Below are 21,873 nucleotides of genomic sequence, written 5' to 3'. Positions count from 1 at the left end.
AAATCCAAATACACACGTCTTCTGGTTGTCCCTCATCAATACTTTACTGGTTACATCCTCCAAAAACTCCAAAACAGTAAAGCACGATTTCCCTTTGATAAACTCTTGCTGAATTTGTATAGTCCAGTTAATGCTTTCCAAATGTTCTGTTATCACATCTTTTATAGTATACACTCACATTTTTATAGTATACACTCACATTTACCCCATTATTAATGTTAGGCTGAGGGGTCTGCAATTATATGTTTTCTATCCCTCCTTCATTTAGTACTAGGGTTACATGAGCTACCCTCCCATTTGTAGGAACCACCCCAGGGTCTGTAGAATTTTGGAAAGTGGCAATAGCAACACAGTGGTTCTGTGATTAGCATTGCTGCCTCACAGTGCCAGGGGCCTGGGTTCGATTCCACCCTCAGGTGACTGTGTGGAAGTTGCATGTTCTCCTTGTGTCTGTGTGGATTTGCTCCCACAGTCTAAAGATGTGTAGGGTAGGTGGATTGGCCATGCAAAATTGTCTGTAGTGTTCAGGGATGTGTAGATTAGATGGGTCAGGCTAGGATGCTCTGAGGGTCAATGTGGATTTGTTGGGCTGAAGGGCCTCTTTCCACACTGTAGGGATTCTATGTGACCACCAATCCATCCTCTATTTCCCCTTCCTTTAGTAATCTGGGCTGCAGCTGCACAGTCTTTAGAGATTTGTCAGGCTTTAACCACATTAATTTATCTAGGGCAACTTTTTTTCACTCTTTCTGAATTTCTTCAATTCTTCCCTCTCACTCAACTCATGGTTTCTCAGCATTTCTGGGAAATTATTTATGCCCTCTTTTATGAAGACAGAATTAAATTCTGTGTTCAATGTTTTTGTTCCCCATTAGGTGATCACCTGTTTCTAACTGTAAGAGACCTACATTTGTCCTCACTACTTATTACACTAATCTACTCTATCCCCCACATCCATCCTCAAATAGCTTTACACCCAAAAATGTACCTGTTGGTCAACAGGCACACCGCTTGTACCAGTTTCTAAAGTGTCTCAATTCCTTCAGCTGATGGCATTTCTACTTTCACAACCACCCACCCCATCCCCCAAACCACCCCCTGACACACCCTGACATACACATGCACACACACACAAACACACAAATAATCTCTCATTCCAGACTGGAATCTTATCCTAGACATGACTCTGATTCATTTAACTCCTGAGAAAATATATCCGGTCTTCCCACTTCAGGATTGTACCTCGTGAACCCACATTACATTCTTTCCCAGGTAAATTTATCCTCCTTTACATAAGGAGTCGCAGACTGTACTCACTGCTCTTTAATGGGATCTCACTCAAGCCTCAGTTTAATCGAAGCCAAATTGTTTTACTGACATATCTCATGTCCCTGTGCAATAAATGGTAACGTACCATTTTGCTCCTGAATGCTCGTTAACTTCCCTTGATTTCTTTAAGAGCCACCTCTTGATCTTAAGGAATATTCTGCTTTTCTTATCTCAGTAAGTCAGTCCGTACCCTCTCACATTACATTCCACGTTCTTCCCCACTCAAATGAATCTGATTTTATCCTGCTGTAGCTCTCTGTGTCCTCCTCACAGCTCACTCACCAACTCTTTGTCCTCAATGAGTCTGAAAGCGGTCAGTTTGGTCTTTGTAAGTTATTCCTGGACGTTGTATCTGAGGCTCCACTACAGACCCTTGCAGTACTGCACCAGGGACAGTGTGTCAGAGTGAAAATGTCCTCCCCAAAGGAGAAAGTATTTGGCCTACAAATGTCATATACTGACCAACCCACCTTCACATGGAGCTCCTGAAATACCAGTATATTCATTTCCAGGAATTACTGTTTCCATTCAACTGGTCTTTCCCTCTGGGTAATGCCTGCTTTCTGCTTCATGTCCACTAACCAGAGCTCAATAACACAGCAAATTATAATTTTAACTGGCACTTTACGAACTAGCATTGTACGTAAGGCAGCAAAAGTTATATACCACAAAGTTTTCTGTTTTATTCTGTCCAATTATTCACAATTGGACAGAATAAAATTTTCAATTTATTTACCTCAATGTAAATGTACTTGTTGTTCACTTGAATGGCCACATGAAATATCAACAACTGATTCAATTTCTTCTCAGATACCACAATGTCTGAATGGTCAGTTGAGAATGTGAGTGAGAAGGCTTTCTGCCTGTAGGTTTATTTAAGGCAAAGATGCGTTTTTACTTAAGTGATTTATGCTGTAAATAAAGTATATCCGTAATGTCTATACCCCCTGCATTATGTGTCTATTACTTCTTAGAATCATAGAATCCCTACAGTGTGGAAACAGGACCTTCGGGCCAACGAGTCCATACTGACCCTCAGAGCATCCTACCCAGACTCATCCCCCTATAACCAACCTAATCTACACATCCCTGAAAACTATGGGTGATTTAGCATGGCAAATCCACCTAACCTGCATATCCTTCGACTGTAGGAGGAAACCCACGCAGACACAGGGAGAATGTGCAAACTCCACACAGATAGTCGCCCAAGGCTGGAATCGAAGCCGGGTCACTGGTGCTTAGTTTGTGTTTTCACATTGATTATGTGGACTAGAATATTCAACCAGCACACTCCTGGGCAAAGGTGCTGGTTAAATAAAACGTTTACCTTATGACCTGGACTATGTGTTGTTCGTGGTCGAACATTGTGAACATCTATATACACCACATCTACTCTTCAACTATTTCTCTATCCCCATCCTTAGACCCTCAAAGGTCCACTAGCTTTCTCTGACACGATAACCCTTCACATAAGTTCCACATTGATTCCACTCACTCAAATCCCTATGTTCTGAGGGTCACCGAGTGCTCCAGATCCTCCTGTTTACTGCATCACCTTCAGCATTGAGGCTCAACTCTCTGAGAGAAGGCCTTCCCAGAGAGAGGGGCTCGATACCTTATGATACAGGCCCCATGTCCGGCCGTTCTGTTCAGGATGGGTGGCAATCTGAGAGTAAGAGCGTGTGGAAAGTGTAAATCGAGGGCGGTCCTTCCTTACCTGGACTAGGGCTGTGCAAAGAGCGAAGATCCCCAGAGCAACAAGGTTGTCCTGAAGCCACAGCTTGACCTTTTCGTAGCAGGCCTGTTGTAAAGGAGATAGTCACTGTCAGTCTCCAGGGAGTAACCCTTTACATTCAGCCTGATTCTGCCTGCTACTACTGGGAGGGAGATTTCCTTCTGCTTTAAAAGCCAAGAACCACAGCATCCCGAGCTAGAACTCCATTTGGACACAGTTACATCTGTGAGATTCCCTACTGGATCTCCAGTTAGCTCCCCCATTAGATCCCCAGTGGGATCCTGGTTTGACTCAAACCCCAGTTGGAGGTAGTGGATTCAGAGACCAAGGCAGCCCTAGATGGGGGGAAGACAGTGAGCACTGAGCCACTCTGCAGAAAGCCCCAGTGGATCCTGTCAAAGAGCTGGCCCAGGCCAGGGAGGCTGCTCTGTGCTGTAGGCCCCAGTCCTACCACATACTTCAAGGACCAGGGGGCAGCCTTGGCACACTTACTGTCCGACTCACTCAACAGACATTGAGCTGCTCAGGATGTGGAAGCCAATGGTCTCAGCCTGACCTCAGTGCCAGCTTGTTGGGGACAGGCATCGCTTTCCCAGAGAGACAGAGAAAAACGTCTGACACCTAGATCCCAGGTACAGCCATCTTTACAATCACCTTGACACCAACTCACATTCTCATAGCAACAGGGACACATTAACAGGGTCTCACAGTGACAGGGGCTCACAGCAACAGGAGTTCATAGCAACAGTGGCTCACAGTGACAGGGGCTAATGGCAACAGGGACTCAGAGCGACAGGGGCTCATAGTATCAGGGGCTCATGGGGACAGGGGCTCACAGTGACAGGGGCTTGTAGTGACAGGGGCTCACAATAACAGGAGTGCACAGCAAGATGGGCTCACAGGGACTGAGGCTCACAGCAACAGGGGTTCATAGACATAGATGCTCATAGTGATAGGGGCTCACAGCAATAGGAGCTCGCAGAAACAGGTACTCATAGCAACAGCAGTTCATGGCAAGAGGGGTTCACAGCAACAGGTGCACATAGAGACATCTGCTCATATCAACACGGCCTGAGAGTGAGACGGGGTCATAGCGACAGAAGCTCACCATGACAGGGGTTCACAGTGACAGGGCCTCACAGCGACAGGGGAACACAGCGACAGGGGCTCACAACGTCTGGAGTTTATTGCAAAAGGGGTTCATAGCAACAGGTGCTTATAACGACAGAGGCTCAGAGCGACAGGGGCTCAGAGCGACAGGGGCTCAGAGCGACAGGGGCTCTCAGTGACACGGGCTCACACTGACAGGGGTTCACAGCGACAGGGGCTCAAAGTGACAGGGACACCACAGCGACAAGGGGTCTCAGTGACAGGGGCTTACAGCGAGAAGAGTTCACAGCAACAGCGGCTCGTAGTAACGGGGCTCACAGCGACAGGGGCTCACAGCGGCAGGGGCTCACAGCGGCAGGGGCTCACAGCGACAGGGGCTCATAGTGACAGGGACTCTCAGTGACAGGGACACCATAGCGACAGGGGCTCACAGCGAGAGGAGTTCACAGTGACCAGGGCTCAGTGTGACAGGGGCTCAGAGCAAACAGGGGCTCACAGCAACAGGGTCTAACAGCAAAAGGGGCTCAGAGCGACAGGGGCACACAGTGATAGGGGCTCAGAGTGACAGGGGCTCAGAGCGACAGGGGCTCAGAGCGACAGGGGCTCTCAGTGACACGGGCTCACACTGACAGGGGTTCACAGCGACAGGGGCTCAAAGTGACAGGGACACCACAGCGACAAGGGGTCTCAGTGACAGGGGCTCACAGCGAGAAGAGTTCACAGCAACAGCGGCTCGTAGTAACGGGGCTCACAGCGACAGGGGCTCACAGCGGCAGGGGCTCACAGCGGCAGGGGCTCACAGCGACAGGGGCTCATAGTGACAGGGACTCTCGGTGACAGGGACACCATAGCGACAGGGGCTCACAGCGAGAGGAGTTCACAGTGACCAGGGCTCAGAGTGACAGGGGCTCAGAGCAAACAGGGGCTCACAGCAACAGGGTCTAACAGCAAAAGGGGCTCAGAGCGACAGGGACACACAGTGATAGGGGCTCAGAGTGACAGGGGCTCATAGACTTGGATGCTCATAGTGACAGGGGCTCTCAGCAATAGGGGCTCGCAGAGACAGTTGCTCATAGCAGCAGCAGTTCATGGCAAGAAGGGCTCACAGCGACGGGGCTCATAATGACAGGGGCTCACAGCAACAGGGTCTAACAGCAACAAAGTCTAACAGCAACAGTGGCTCACAGCGAAAGGGGCTCACAGTGACAGGGGCTCACAGTAACAGGGGCTGAGAGTGACAGGGACCCATAGCGACAGGTGCTCACAGTTACAGCGGCTCATAGCAAAGGGGCTCAGAGACACAGGGCCTCACAGCGACAAGGGCTCACAGCGATAGGGTCTAACAGCAACAGAGGCTCACAGCGACGGGCTCAGTGTCAAGGGGCTCATAGCGACAGGGGCTCATAGCAACAGGGGCGCACGGCAATGGGGGCTCATAGTGACAGGGGCACACAGCCACAGGGGCTCCGAGCGACAGGCGCACACAGCGTCTGGGGCTCTCAGTGACAGGGACACACAGCGTCAGGGGCCCAGAGCGACAGGGGCTCACAGCGACAGGGGCCCACAGTGACAGTGGCTCATAGCGACAGGGGCTCATAGTGGCATGGGCTCACAATGACTGGGGTTCATTGCAACTGGGGCTCACAGCGACAGGAGCCCATAGCGACCGGGGATCACAGCAACAGGGGCTCACAGTGACAGGGGCTCACAGCAACAGGGGCTAACAGTGACAGGGGTTCATCACGACAAGGGATATAATGACAGGGGCTCACAGAGAGAGGGGCTTATAGCAACAGGTGCTCATAGTGACAGGTGCTCACAGTGACAGGGGCTCACAGCAACAGGGTTCGCAGAGACAGGGGCAGAAAGCAACAGCGGGTCACAGCAATCGGGTTTCGTACTGACAGGGGCACACTGCAATAGGGACTCACAGGGACTTGGGCTCAGAGCAACATGAGCTCACGGGGGAGGGGCTGAAATCGACAGGGGATCATCATGACAGGGGCTCAAAGCAACAGGGGCGCACAGCGACAGGAGCTAACAGTGACAGGGGCTAATGGCGACAGAGCCTCATAGCGACGGGGGCTCATAGTGACAGGGGCTTGTAGTGACAGGGGCTCACAATAACAGGAGTGCACAGCGAGATGGGCTCACAGGGACTGAGGCTCACAGCGACAGGGGTTCATAGACATAGATGCTCATAGTGATAGGGGCTCACAGCAATAGGGGCTCGCAGTGACAGGTACTCATAGCAACAGCAGTTCATGGCAAGAGGGGTTCACAGCAACAGGTGCACATAGAGACATCTGCTCATATCAACACGGCCTGAGAGTGAGACGGTGTCATAGCGACAGAAGTTCACCACGACAGGGGTTCACAGTGACAAGGCCTCACAGCGACAGGGGCTCACAACGACTGGGGTTTATTGCAAAAGGGGCTCATAGCAACAGCTGCTTATAACGACAGAGGCTCACAGCGATAGGAGCACATAGCAACAGGGGCTCACAGAGACGGGCTCACAATGACAGTGGTTGACAGCGACAGGGGCTCATTGAAACAGGGACTCAGAGCGACAGGGGCTCACTGTGCCAGGGGCTAACAATGACACAGCCTCATAGAGACAGGGTTTCAGTGTGCCACGGGTTTCCTGTGACAGGGGGTCACAGCGACAGTGGCTCACAGTGACAGAGGCTCACAGCGACAGGGGCTCACAGCGACAGGGGCTCAGAGTGACAGGAGCTCACTGCAATAGGGACTCACAGGGACTTGGGCTCAGAGCAACATGAGCTCACGGGGGAGGGGCTGAAATCGACAGGGGATCATCATGACAGGGGCTCAGAGCAACAGGGGCGCACAGCGACAGGAGCTAACAGTGACAGGGGCTAATGGTGACAGAGCCTCATAGCGACAGGGGCTCATAGTGACAGGGGCTTGTAGTGACAGGGGCTCACAATAACAGGAGTGCACAGCGAGATGGGCTCACAGGGACTGAGGCTCACAGCGACAGGGGTTCATAGACATAGATGCTCATAGTGATAGGGGCTCACAGCAATAGGGGCTCGCAGTGACAGGTACTCATAGCAACAGCAGTTCATGGCAAGAGGGGTTCACAGCAACAGGTGCACATAGAGACATCTGCTCATATCAACACGGCCTGAGAGTGAGACGGTGTCATAGCGACAGAAGTTCACCACGACAGGGGTTCACAGTGACAAGGCCTCACAGCGACAGGGGCTCACAACGACTGGGGTTTATTGCAAAAGGGGCTCATAGCAACAGCTGCTTATAACGACAGAGGCTCACAGCGATAGGAGCACATAGCAACAGGGGCTCACAGAGACGGGCTCACAATGACAGTGGTTGACAGCGACAGGGGCTCATTGAAACAGGGACTCAGAGCGACAGGGGCTCACTGTGCCAGGGGCTAACAATGACACAGCCTCATAGAGACAGGGTTTCAGTGTGCCACGGGTTTCCTGTGACAGGGGGTCACAGCGACAGTGGCTCACAGTGACAGAGGCTCACAGCGACAGGGGCTCACAGCGACAGGGGCTCAGAGTGACAGGGGTTCACAGCAACAGGAGCTCATAGTGACAGGGGCTCACAGCAACAGGGGATCAGAGTGAGTGTGGCTCAGAGCGACAGGGGCTCATAGTGACAAGGACTCTCAGTGACAGGGGCTCACAGCGACACGGGCACACAGTGACAGGGGCACATAGTGACAGGGACACCACAGCGACAAGGGCTCTCAGTGACAGGGGCTCATAGCGAGAAGAGTTCACAGCGACAGCAGCAAGTAGTAACAGGGGCTCAGAGCGACAGGGGCTCAGAGCGACAGGGGCTCACAGCGACAGGGGCTCACAGCGACAGGGACTCACAGTGACAGGGACTCACAGTGACAGGGGCTCAGAGTGACGGGGCTCTCAGTGACTGGGGCTCAGAGCGACAGGGGCTCACAGTGACAGGGGCACATAGTGACAGGGACACCATAGCGACAAGGGCTCTCAGTGACAGGGGCTCACAGCGAGAGGAGTTCACAGTGACAGGGGCTCAGAGTGACAGGGGCTCATAGCGACAGTGGCTCACAGCAACAGTGGCTCACAGCGACAGGGGCTCATAGTGACAGGGACTCTCAGTGACAGGGGCACATAGTGACAGGGACACCATAGCGACAAGGGCTCTCAGTGACAGGGGCACATAGTGACAGGGGCACATAGGGACGGGGCACATAGTGACAGGGACACCATAGCGACAAGGGCTCTCAGTGACAGGGGCTCACAGCGAGAGGAGTTCACAGTGACAGGGACTCAGAGTGACAGGGGCTCAGAGTGACGGGGTTCAGGGGTGACAGGATCTCATTGCAACAGGGGCTCACAGCGACAAAGTCTAACAGCAAAAGGGGCTCAGAGCGACAGGGGCACACAGTGACAGGGGCTCAGAGTGACAGGGGCTCACAATGACTGGGGCTCACAGCGACAGAGGCTCACAGTGACAGGGCTCACAGTGACAGAGGTTCACAGTGACAGAGGTTCACAGTGACGGGCTCATAGCGACAGGCTCACAGCGACAGGGGCTCAGAGCGACAGGGGCTCAGAGCGACAGGGGCTCATAGTGACAGAGACAGTCAGTGACAGCAGCTCATAGTAACAGGGGCTCAGAGCGACGGGGGCTCACAGTTGACAGGGGCTCACAGTGACAGGGGCTCACAGCGAGAGGAGTTCACAGTGACGGCGGCTCAGAGTGACAGGGGCTCATAGTAACAGGGGGTCATAGTAACAGGGGCTCACAAAGACAGGGGCTCAGAGCGACATGGGCACAAAGTGACAGGGGCTCACAATGACTGGGGCTCACAGCGACAGGGGCTCACAGCGACAGGGCTCACAGTGACAGGGGCTCACAACGACTGCGGCTCACAGCGACACAGGTTCACAATGACGGGGGCTCATAGCGACAGGCTCACAGTGACAGGGGCTCACAGCGACAGGGTCACACAGTGGCAGGGGCTCACAACCATTTGGGCTCATTGCAACAGGGGCTCACAATGACTGGGGCTCACAGCGACAGGGCTCAGAGAAACAGGTGCTCACAGCGACAGTGGCTCACAGTGACAGGGGCTCACAGCAACAGCGGCTCACAGCAACAGGGGCTCACCGTGACAGCTGCCCATAGTGACAGGGGCTCACAGCGATAAGGGCTCCCAACGACTGGGGCTCATTGCAACAGGGGCTCACTGTGACAGGGGCCCATAGCGACTGGGGCAATCACTGACAGGGGCTCACAGCGACAGGGGCACACAGTGACAGGGGTTCACAGCAAAAGGGTCACACAGCGTCAGGGCCCCATTAGTGACAAGGGCACTCAGTGACAGGGGCTCTCAGTGACAGGGGCTCCCAGTGACAGGGGCTCAGAGTGACAGGGGCTCACAGCGACAGGGGCACATAGCGACATGGTCTCACAGCAGCAGGGGCTCACAGTGACAGGGGCCATAGCAACAGTGGCTCACAGTGACAGGGACTCAAAGCGATGCAGGCACACAGTGACAGGGGCTGACAGGGACACCATAGCGACAAGGGCTCTCAGTGACAGGGGCTCACAGCGAGAGGAGTTCACAGCGACAGCGGCTCAGAGTGACGGGGCTCAGAGTGACAGGGGCTCAGAGTGACAGGGGCTCATAGTAACAGGGGGTCACAAAGGCAGGGGCTCAGAGTGACAGGGGCTCACAACGACTGGGGCTCACAGCGACAGAGGTTCACAATGACGGGGCTCACAGTGACAGGGGCTCACAGCAACAGGGGCTCACAGCGACAGGGCTCACAGTGACAGGGGCTCACAACGACTGGGGCTCACAGCGACAGAGGTTCACAATGACGGGGGCTTATAGCGACAGGCTCACAGTGACAGGGTCACACAGTGGCAGGGGCTCACAACGACTGGGGCTACCAGTGACAGGGCCTCACAGCGACAGGGGCTCACAGCGACAGGGCTCACAGTGACAGGGGCTCACAACGACTGGGCTCACAGCGACAGAGGTTCACAATGACGGGGGCTTATAGTGACAGGCTCACAGTGACAGGGTCACACAGTGGCAGGGGCTCACAACGACTGGGGCTACCAGTGACAGGGCCTCACAGCGACAGGGGCTCACAGCGACAGGGGCTCACAACGACTGGGCTCACAGCGACAGAGGTTCACAATGACGGGGGCTTATAGTGACAGGCTCACAGTGACAGGGTCACACAGTGGCAGGGGCTCACAACGACTGGGGCTACCAGTGACAGGGCCTCACAGCGACAGGGGCTCACAGCGACAGCGGCTCAGAGTGACGGGGCTCAGAGTGACAGGGGCTCATAGTAACAGGGGGTCACAAAGGCAGGGGCTCAGAGTGACAGGGGTTCAGAGCGACAGGGGCTCAGAGCGACAGGGGCTAACAATGACTGGGGCTCACAGCAACAGGGGCTCACAGCGACAGGGCTCACAGTGACAGGGGCTCACAACGACTGGGGCTCACAGCGACAGAGGTTCACAATGACGGGGGCTTATAGTGACAGGCTCACAGTGACAGGGTCGCACAGTGGCAGGGGCTCACAACGACTGGGGCTACCAGTGACAGGGCCTCACAGCGACAGGGGCTCACAGCGACAGGGCTCAGAGCGACAGGGGCTAACAATGACTGGGGCTCACAGCGACAGAGGTTCACAATGACGGGGGCTTATAGCGACAGGCTCACAGTGACAGGGTCACACAGTGACAGGGGCTCACAACGACTGGGGCTACCAGTGACAGGGGCTCACAACGATTTGGGCTCATTGCAACAGGGGCTCACAGCGACAGGGGCTCACAGTGACAGGGACTCAAGGCGACAGGGGCTCATAGTGACAGGGGTTCTCAGTGACAGGGGCTCTCAGTGACAGGGGCTCAGAGCGACAGGGGCTCACAGCGACAGGGGCTCATAGTGACAGGGGCTCACAGCAACAGGGGCTCATAGTGACAGGGACTCTCAGTGGCAGGGGCACATAGTGACAGGGGCACATAGTGACAGGGACACCATAGCAACAAGGGCTCTCAGTGACAGGGGCTCACAGTGAGAGGAGTTCACAGTGACAGGGGCTCAGAGTGACAGGGGCTCAGAGTGACAGGGTTCAGAGTGACAGGGGCTCATAGCAACAGGGGCTCACAGCGACAGGGTCTAACAGCAAAAGGGGCTCAGAGCGACAGGGGCACACAGTGATAGGGGCTCAGAGTTACAGGGGCTCACAATGACTGGGGCTCACAGTGACAGGGGCTCACAGTGACAGGGGCCCATAGCGACAGGGGCGCATAGTGACAGGGGCTCACAACGACAGCGGCTCACAGCAACAGGGGCTCACAGTGACAGGAGCACACAGCAACAGGGGCTCATAGCAACAGGGGCTCAGCGTGACAGGGGCTCACAGCAACAGAGGCTCGCAGCGACAGGGGCTCATAGCGACAGGGGCTCAGCGTGACAGGGGCTCACAGCAGCAGAGGCTCGCAGCGACAGGGGCCCATAGCGACAGGGGCTCATAGGGACAGGGACTCACAGCAACAGAGGCTCGCAGCAACAGGGGCTCACAGTGACAGGTGCTCACAGCGATAGCGGCTCACATCAATAGGGGCTCGCAGCGACAGTGGCTCACAGCGACAGGGGCTCACAGTGACAGTAGCACACAGCAACAGGTGCTCATAGCAACAGGGGCTCAGCGTGACAGGGGCCCGCAGCAACAGAGGCTCGCAGCGACAGGGGCTCATAGCGACAGGGGCTCACAGCGATAGGGGCTCATAGCGACAGGGGCTCACAGCGATAGGGGCTCACAGCGACAGGGGCCCATAGCGACAGGGGCTCATAGGGACAGGGACTCACAGCAACAGAGGCTCGCAGCAACAGGGGCTCACAGTGACAGGGACTCACAGTGACAGGGGCTCTCACTGACAGAGGCTCACAGAGACAGGGGCTCACAGCAACAGGGGCTTACAGCGAGAGGGGCTCACAGAGACAGGGGCTCACAGCAACAGCGGCTTACAGCGACAGGGGCTCACAGTGACAGGGACCCATAGCAACAGGGGCTAATACTGACAGGGGCTCACAACGACAGAGGCTCACAGCAACAGGGGCTCACAGTGACGGGGGCTCATAGCGACAGGGGCTCACAGCGATAGGGGCTTACAGCGACAGGGGCTCACAGTGACAGGGGCTCACAGCGATAGCGGCTCACATCAATAGGGGCTCGCAGCGACAGTGGCTCACAGCGACAGGGGCTCACAGTGACAGTAGCACACAGCAACAGGTGCTCATAGCAACAGGGGCTCAGCGTGACAGGGGCCCGCAGCAACAGAGGCTCGCAGCGACAGGGGCTCATAGCGACAGGGGCTCACAGCGATAGGGGCTCATAGCGACAGGGGCTCACAGCGATAGGGGCTCACAGCGACAGGGGCCCATAGCGACAGGGGCTCATAGGGACAGGGACTCACAGCAACAGAGGCTCGCAGCAACAGGGGCTCACAGTGACATGGGCTCACAGCGATAGCGGCTCACATCGATAGGGGCTCACAGAGACAGGTGCTCATCACAACAGAGGCTCAAAGCGACAGGGCTCACAGCAGCAAAGGCTCACAGTGACAGGGGCTCATAACAACAGGGGCACACAGTGACAGGGACTCACAGTGACAGGGGCTCTCACTGACAGAGGCTCACAGAGACAGGGGCTCACAGCAACAGGGGCTTACAGCGAGAGGGGCTCACAGAGACAGGGGCTCACAGCAACAGGGGCTTACAGCGACAGGGGCTCACAGTGACAGGGACCCATAGCAACAGGGGCTAATACTGACAGGGGCTCACAACGACAGAGGCTCACAGCAACAGGGGCTCACAGTGACGGGGGCTCATAGCGACAGGGGCTCACAGCGATAGGGGCTCACAGCGACAGGGGCTCAGAGTGACAGGGACCCATAGCAACAGGGGCTCATACTGACAGGGGCTCACAACGACAGAGGCTCACAGCAACAGGGGCTCACAGTGACGGGGGCTCATAGCGACAGGGGCTCACAGCGATAGGGGCTTACAGCGACAGGGGCTCACAGTGACAGGGACCCATAGCAACAGGGGCTCATACTGACAGGGGCTCACAACGACAGAGGCTCACAGCAACAGGGGCTCACAGTGACGGGGGCTCACAATGACAGGGGCTCACAGTGACAGGGGCCCATAGCGACAGGGGCGCATAGTGACAGGGGCTCACAACGACAGAGGCTCACAGCAACAGGGGCTCACAGTGACAGGAGCACACAGCAACAGGTGCTCATAGCAACAGGGGCTCAGCGTGACAGGGGCCCACAGCAACAGAGGCTCGCAGCGACAGGGGCTCATAGCGACAGGGGCTCACAGCGATAGGGGCTCACAGCGACAGGGGCTCACAGTGACAGGGGCTCACAGCAACAGCTGCTCATAGCAACTGATGCCAACAACATTCCCAAACATCATTCCAATCCAGACCACACAGGGAGAATTTTGGTACAGGCAATGGAGCAATCCAGAGGATGAGAGATCTAGAGGGATTTTCAGAGGGAGTCCCAGGGATAGGAGGGAGTGCAGGGACTGGAGGGTGTGACAGAGGTAGGGAGGTGGTTGTAGGGACTGGTGAAGGTAACGGAGATCGGGAGGGAGATGTAAAGGCTGGAGCAGGTTGCAGAGATAGGGCCAGGGTAAAGGGGCTGGAGAGTGTTACAGAGATATGGAGGATATGTCGGGGCTGGAGTGGTTGATGGAGATAGAGACGGGGTGTAGGAGGTTACAGTGATAGGGTGCTGTTGTATTGGCTGGAGCGGGTGACAGATATAGGGAGGGGGTGTATGGGAGGACCGAGATAGGGAGGGAGGCAGGGGCTGAAGGAGGTGACAGAATTAGAGAGGTGGTGTAGGGTCTGGATGGGGCGACGGAGATAGGGAGGGAGTGTAGGGACTGGAGGAGGTGTCAGAGATACAGAGGTGGTGTAGGGGCTGGAGACAATGACAGAGATAAAGGTGCATGCATTAATTACACAGACAGAGGACGGGTCAACACTAAGAGAGAATACAAAGTGTTTGGGAGAGAAGTCGAAAATTATTAGGAACGCAAAGAAGAATTTTGATTATCACAGAGCCTAAAAAGAAATGGCAAATTATTTTGCAGGAACATCATTAAAAAGGAAGGTCATGATGGGAATGGGGGTATTGATGGATAAGCAGGAGAAGAACAGCAGAAATATGAAACACCAGTGAATATTTCACTTGGTATTAATCAGGGATTTGGAACGGGTGAGTATGACATCAAAAGATAGCCTGTATAATGCGTTATGTGCATTTAAAAATGATAGAGGGAATGTATGGTATAAACCAGGCTCAGCCAACGAGGATAAAAGTCCTGGTTTGCCTGCATCACAGCAAGCGTTCAAACACAATCAAACAGGTAACAGAGAGGCAATGCTGCTCGCATTGCATAATTCGTCCAGCAAAGAGAGTGTAATGGGGTCAGGGATACTCCTTGCTGAGGTGGACTCTAGTACATTCCTGGCTGAGAGCAAGTGGATGCTTTGCAACACCGATAAATTTGAGCCTGGTAGATGTTGGTGGGAAGACATAGGAAGCTCACTTTACACTTGTAAGGTGTGAGATTGGTTCAGTCAGTGGGATGGTGAAGTAGAGTTGAGGAGGTGGTGTGGTCACAGGCCTAGAAATCTAGTACCCCAGGCTGATGTTCTGGGTTTCAGTCGCACCAAGTCAGATGGTGATATCTGAGATAACAAGGTGTAGAGGTGGATGAACACAGCAGGACAAGCAGGGTCCAGACCTGAAATGTCAGCTTTCCTGCTTTCCAGCTCCTCTGATGCTGCGTGGCCTGCTGTGTTCATCCAGCTCTACACCTTATTATCTCAGATTCTCCAGCATCAGCAGTTCTTACTGTCTTTAGCAATATCTGAGTATGGTTATAGAACATAGAACATAGAACAGTACAGCACAGAACAGGCCCTTCAGCCCACAATGTTGTGCCGACCATTGATCCATGTATGCACCCTCAAATTTCTGTGACCATATGCATGTCCAGCAGTCTCTTAAATGACCCCAATGACCTTGCTTCCACAACTGCTGCTGGCAACGCATTCCATGCTCTCACAACTCTCTGTGTAAAGAACCCGCCTCTGACATCCCCTCTATACTTTCCACCAACCAGCTTAAAACTATGACCCCTCGTGCTAGCCATTTCTGCCCTGGGAAATAGTCTCTGGCTATCAACTCTATCTATGCCTCTCATTATCTTGTATACCTCAATTAGGTCCCCTCTCCTCCTCCTTTTCTCCAATGAAAAGAGACCGAGCTCAGTCAACCTCGCTTCATAAGATAAGCCCTCCAGTCCAGGCAGCATCCTGGTAAACCTCCTCTGAACCCTCTCCAAAGCATCCACATCTTTCCTATAATACGGCGACCAGAACTGGACGCAGTATTCCAAGTGCGGTCTAACCAAAGTTTTATAGAGCTGCAACAAGATCTCACGACTCTTAAACTCAATCCCCCTGTTAATGAAAGCCAAAACACCATATGCTTTCTTAACAACCCTGCCCACTTGGGTGGCCATTTTAAGGGATCTATGTATCTGCACACCAAGATCCCTCTGTTCCTCCACACTGCCAAGAATCCTATCCTTAATCCTGTACTCAGCTTTCAAATTCGACCTTCCAAAATGCATCACCTCGCATTTATCCAGGTTGAACTCCATCTGCCAACTCGCAGCCCATCTCTGCATCCTGTCAATGTCCCGCTGCAGCCTACAACAGCCGTCTATACTGTCAACGACACCTCCGACCTTTGTGTCGTCTGCAAACTTGCTGACCCATCCTTCAATCCCCTCATCCAAGTCATTAATAAAAATTACAAACAATAGAGGCCCAAGGACAGAGCCCTGTGGAACTCCACTCACCACTGACTTCCAGGCAGAACATTTTCCTTCTACTACCACTCGCTGTCTTCTGTTGGCCAGCCAATTCTGTATCCAAGCAGCTAAGTTCCCCGTATCCCATTCCTCCTGACCTTCTGAATGAGCCTACCATGGGGAACTTTATCAAATGCCTTACTGAAGTCCATATACACCACATCCACAGCTCGACCCTCATCAACTTTTCTAGTCACATCCTCAAAAAACTCGATAAGGTTTGTGAGGCATGACCTACCCCTCACAAAGCCGTGTTGACTATATTTGATCAAGCCATGCTGTTCCAGATGGTCATAAATCCTATCCCTCAGAATCCTTTCTAACACCTTGCAGACGACAGACGTGAGACTTACTGGTCTGTAATTGCCGGGGATTTCCCTATTTCCTTTCTTAAAGAGAGGAATTACATTTGCCTCTCTCCAGTCCTCAGGTACGACTCCAGTGGAGAGCGAGGATGCAAAGATCTTTGCAAGTGGCGAAGCAATTTCATTTCTCGCTTCCCAAAGCAGCCGAGGACAAATCTGGTCCGGGCCTGGCGACTTGTCAATCTTAATGTTTGACAAAATTTTCAGCACATCAGCTTCCTCTATCTCTATCCATTCCAGCATGCACACTTGCTCTTCAAAGGTTTCATTCACCACAAAGTTCGTTTCTTTCGTAAAGACAGAAGCAAAAAACTCATTAAGGGCTTCCCCTACCTCCTCAGACTCCACACACAAGTTCCCTATGCTATCCCTGATCGGCCCTACTCTTTCTTTGACCATTCTCTTATTCCTCACATAAGTGTAAAATGCCTTTGTGTTTTCCCGGATTCCTTCTGCCAAGCCTTTCTCGTGCCCCCTCCTGGCTCTCTTCAGACCATTTTTGAGCTCCTTCCTTGCCTGCGAGTAATCCTCTCTAGCTGAACTTGACCCTAGCTTCCTCCACCTTATGTAAGCTACCTTCTTCCTTTTCACAAGAAGCTCCACCGCTCTCGTCATCCAAGGTTCCTTTATCTTACCCCTTCTTGCCTGTCTCAGAGGGACATATTTACTCATCATTCGCAACAACTGTTCCTTAAACAGTCTCCACATGTCTATAGTTCCCTTACCATGGAACAATTGCTCCCAATCCATGCTTCCTAACTCGTGTCTAATCGCGTCATAGTTTTCTCTTCCCCAATTAAATATCCTCCCATTTTGCCTAATCCTCTCCTTCTCCATAGCTATGTAGAATGTGAGGCAGTTATGGTCACTATCACCAAAATGCTCTCCCACCACAAGATTTGATACCTGCCCCGGCCCGTTTCCGAGCACCAAGTCTAGAATGGCCTCTCCCCTCGTCGGCCTGTCAACGTACTGCGTTAGGAAACCCTCCTGAACACACCTTACAAAAACAGCTCCATTCAAATCTACTGCTCGAAGCAGGTTCCAATCAATATTAGGAAAGTTAAAGTCACCCATTACAACAACCCTACTGCGTCCACACTTTTCCAAAATCTGTCGACCTATGCTTTCTTCAATCTCCCTGCTGCTATGGGGGGGCCTGTAGTAAACCCCTAACGAGGTGACTGCTCCCTTGCTGTTCCTAATTTCCACCCATACTGACTCAGTAGGCAGATCTTCCTCGACAATGGAAGCTTCTGTAGCTGTGATACCCTCTCTGATTAGTAGTGCTACACCCCCTCCTCTTTTTCCCCCCTCCCTATTCTTTTTAAATGTTCTAAACCCTAGAACATCCAGCAACCATTCCTGCCCATGAGAAACCCATGTCTCTGTTATGGCCACAACATCATAGCACCAGGTACTGATCCATGCTCTAAGTTCATCACTTTTATTCCTGATACTCCCTGCATTAAAGCAAACACACTTTAACCGATCCCTTGGTTCCTTCCCACTAGCTGGTCTACCTCTTGCTACTGCCTCACCTGCATCAACTCTCACCTCCAGTGTACAGCTCAGGTTCCCACCCCCCTGCCATACTAGTTTAAACCCTCTCGAACTACTTGAGCAAACCTTCCACCCAGGACATTGGTCCCCTTCCAATTCAGATGCAACCCATCCTTCTTGTACAGGTCCCACCCTCCCCAGAAGGCATCCCAATTATCTACATATCTGAAGCCCTCCCTCCTACACCAGCTGCGTAGCCACGTGTTCAGCTGCGCCCGCTCCCTGTTCCTCGCCTCGCTATCTCGAGGCACTGGTAGTAAACCAGAGAACACTACTGTGTTCGTCCTGCTCTGCAGCTTCCATCCTAACTCCCTGAAATCACTTTTTATATCCTCAATCCTATTTCTGGCTATATCATTTGTGCCAATATGTAACACGATTTCTGGCTGTTCGCCCTCCCCTTTTAGAACCTTATACACCCGATCGGAGACGTCCCGGACCCTGGCACCAGGGTGGCAACATACCTTCCGGAAATCCCGATCCTGACCACAAAATCTCCTGTCAATTCCCCTAACTATCGAGTCCCCTACCACGAGTACTTTTCTATTCTGCCCTTCTTTGCCACAGTGTCAGGCTCAGTGCCAGAGAACTGACTACTATGGCTTTCCTCTGGTAGGTCATTTTGGAATATTCAAACTGAAAGCTGATCTAGTGACAACCACCACCTCAAAAACTTCCCATCTGGTTCACTAATATCCTTTAGGGTAGGAAACTGCCATCCTTACCTGGTCTGGCCTACATGTGAATCCAGACCCACAGCAATGTGGTTAACTCTCAGCTGCCCTCTAGGCAAATAGGGATGGGCAAAAATCTCAGGACGGTTAACAAAGCTATAAAATATAAAACTCCTTAAAGAATGGAATGTGGGGAAAAAAGTGTTGGTAAAGTGTAAGTGTTGGTGATTAGTGCACACTCTGCATACTGCGGGAAGTCCTGAATCAGAAGGCCATAGAGAAGGGTCACAGAGATGTGGTTATGAGAAACGTATGGACATGGAAAGGATACACAAGCCAGGTCTGTCCTCTCTCTTCAACATAGAAGGTTGGCATGTGACCTAATCTCCAACTTTAAGATAATGAAATGTCCTGACCCAGTTGGTACAGAGATAATGTTCCCATTCGTTGATAAAAACAGAACCACAGGCCATCGATCCACTGGGGAATTCAGAAAAGCATCTTTCCGCTGGAATGAGGAACTTGCTGCCACCGCAAGTGGTTCACAGGAATTGTCTGGAAGGAGAAGGGAGTATTGGCTCTGATAGTAGATTTAGATAGCAGTAGTCTGGTTGGGCTGAGTGGCCTGTTGCTGTACCACCGATCCTACAAAATGCTATTCCAGTTGAGTTTCTGCACACAGCCAATGTTGTGCGATTGCAAATGCTGAGGTGGCACAGTTAGATATTGAGGAGTTGCTTGCTCACCTCATTCTAACTTCTGCACATCCTCACTTGTCTGGCCCTCCCATCCATCGTCCAGCCTGCTCATCCCTCAGCAGGGTACATTCCAAAGGCCTGAGACACCCTGCAATTCCCCTGATTAGGGCCGTTACTAGTGCCCACCCTGTAGGCTGTGAATACCTGTAGGCTTTAGGCTTTGAACAGCCAGAACCTAGCTTTGATCTTGTCTCTGATTGGGGGTCCCTAGTTCTGCCCCTTTTCACCACTGGGCTGTCTGTGCCTGACCCAGGTGACAGTTATCTGGTACTCACATCTTTCCACCATGTCTCCGGGGAGTGCAGGCCACAGTTCACACTGTATTCCTGGCAGCAAGAGTCTGGCACTTGTGTCGAGTTGAAGGCCTCAAACCAATCAGTGTAATTTGAAACTCCGCAGCAACCAAACTGGAATGGCCAACAGATTATATATCAGAGCAACCTCAATTTGTACCTTCACAGTTAACCTTCCATCAAACCCGTCCACATCTGATCATCACAGCAAAAACAACATAGTCTGAGATAACCAGGTGGAGAGCTGGATGAACACAGCAGGTCGAGCAGCATCAGACGGGCAGGAAGGCTGACGTTTCAGGCCTAGACCCTTCTTCAGAAATGAAGGAGGGTCTAAACCTGAAACGTCAGCCTTCCTGCTCCTCTGATGCTGCTTGGCCTGCTGTGTTCATCCAGCTCTACACCTTGTTATCTCAGATTCTCCAGCATCTGCAGTTTCTACTATCTCATCAATATAGTCCGCTTGGGCCCAAAGCCTTCTTATATTGTCATTCCCAGTTTCTAAGCTGAGCCCGTCTCACTCTGCAGTTCATGCTCCTGGAATATTTCCTCAAGATGATTGGGGGCGGCACAGTGGCTCAGTGGTTAGCACTGCTGCCTCACAGCACCAGAGACCCAGGTTCAATTCCACCCTCAGGTGACTGTCTGTGTGGAGTTTGCACATTCTCCCTGTGTCTGAGTGAATTTGCTCTAGCTTTGTCCTGAAAATGTGTGGGTGCAGTGGATTGTCTGTGCTAAATTGCCTCATAGTGTCCAGAGATGTTCAGGCTGGGTGGATAAGCCATGGGAAATGCAGGGTTTGGGTTGGATGCTTTTCAGAGGGTCAGTGAGGACTTGATGGGCTGAGTGGCCAGCTTCCACAGTGTAGGGATTCTAGGATTCAAAAAAGGCTACAATACCTGTCTTTCCAATTTTTCCATCTTATCGACTACGTGACAACTAGCTGAAGTCAGGCAGTCAGTGAGGGAGGTTATTGTGGGAATTTGCTGAATGATAGCAGTGGAGCCAACCTTTACACATTCCTACATTTACTTACAGACTGAAACATTACATAGACAGACCAAAGGTCGAAGAGTCAGTAAGTATTTCTTGACAGGTGCTCAGGGAAAGCCCCGTATTTTTTTAATCAGGTAGTGGGAGATGAAAGGTCTCAGGATTCTGTGGCCAAGTGGCTAAGTAAGACCTGCAATCAGCTGCACAAATTGGAGCGGAATAAAACCTCCACAAACTGTTAGTGTATCGAAGGAAACAATTCCATTTCTCAGTGCATTGTTCTTGTGTTGGAATTACAGGGTTCAAGTCCCACCGCAGGAATTAAGCACTAAATCCATGGTGTTTGACTCCAGTTAGCTTGGTCCTCCCAGACCAGGGGTGGGGCTCTCTCTCTGTCTCTCTAATTAGAGGAGAAGGCTGCTGGTAGTTTAACCTGAGGGTCACCACCCCTTAGGCAAGGCGAGAGGTTGAGAAGGACAGTCCTTCATGGTAACTTCAGACAATGTGGGGATTCAACCTGTTGGTGAGACTCCCCATTGTCAACCAGCCAACTCAGCTAACCAACCCCTTCATGTGTCTCTATTTTTAATTGCATTGCCTGATTCAAAATCCTTTATTATTTATTTCTGTGGACCAGATTTTCATGAATGCAGTTTGGATCCCTTTAATGTTGAAATGTTAATTAGTGAATTGCACCCCCTTTGATCTAATTAATTGCCCATTGGAGACAGGATAGTGAAGAAGGCATGTTCATCCAGCTTCACACTTTGTTATCTTATAGTGAAGAAGGCATCTGGCACACTTACCTTTATTGGTCGGTGCGTTGATTTGGGAGTTAGACGATCATGTTGTAACTGTATAGGACATTGGTTAGGCAAATTTTGGATTACTACAGTCAGTTCTGGAATGCCTGCTGTAGGAAGGATGTTGTGAAACTTGAAAGGGTTCAGAAAAGATTTATAATGATATTACCAGGTTTGTAGAGTTTGAGCTATAGGGAGGGACTGAATAGTCTGGGGCTATTTTCCCAGGAGCTTCAAGGGGGGGTTGGATGACCTTATAGAGGTTTATAAAAT

At 52.2% G+C, this 21,873-nt stretch overlaps 1 protein-coding gene across 1 annotated transcript in view; it reads right to left on the bottom strand.

Moving 5' to 3' along the window:
• Positions 1–21,873, bottom strand: part of tspan4a (tetraspanin 4a) — a 56,258-nt gene that overhangs the window by 2,998 nt on the left and 31,387 nt on the right. The window contains exons 5-6 of the mRNA XM_048545744.2: positions 19,787–19,918; positions 3,047–3,130 (exon numbers count right to left, since the gene is read on the bottom strand). Coding sequence (XP_048401701.1) covers positions 3,047–3,130; positions 19,787–19,918 — 216 coding nt within the window. The remainder of the gene's footprint in view (positions 1–3,046; positions 3,131–19,786; positions 19,919–21,873) is intronic.

Source organism: Stegostoma tigrinum, chromosome 17 (assembly GCF_030684315.1).
Source record: "Stegostoma tigrinum isolate sSteTig4 chromosome 17, sSteTig4.hap1, whole genome shotgun sequence".
NCBI lineage: Eukaryota > Metazoa > Chordata > Chondrichthyes > Orectolobiformes > Stegostomatidae > Stegostoma > Stegostoma tigrinum.
This window is presented reverse-complemented; position numbering and strand designations above follow the sequence as displayed.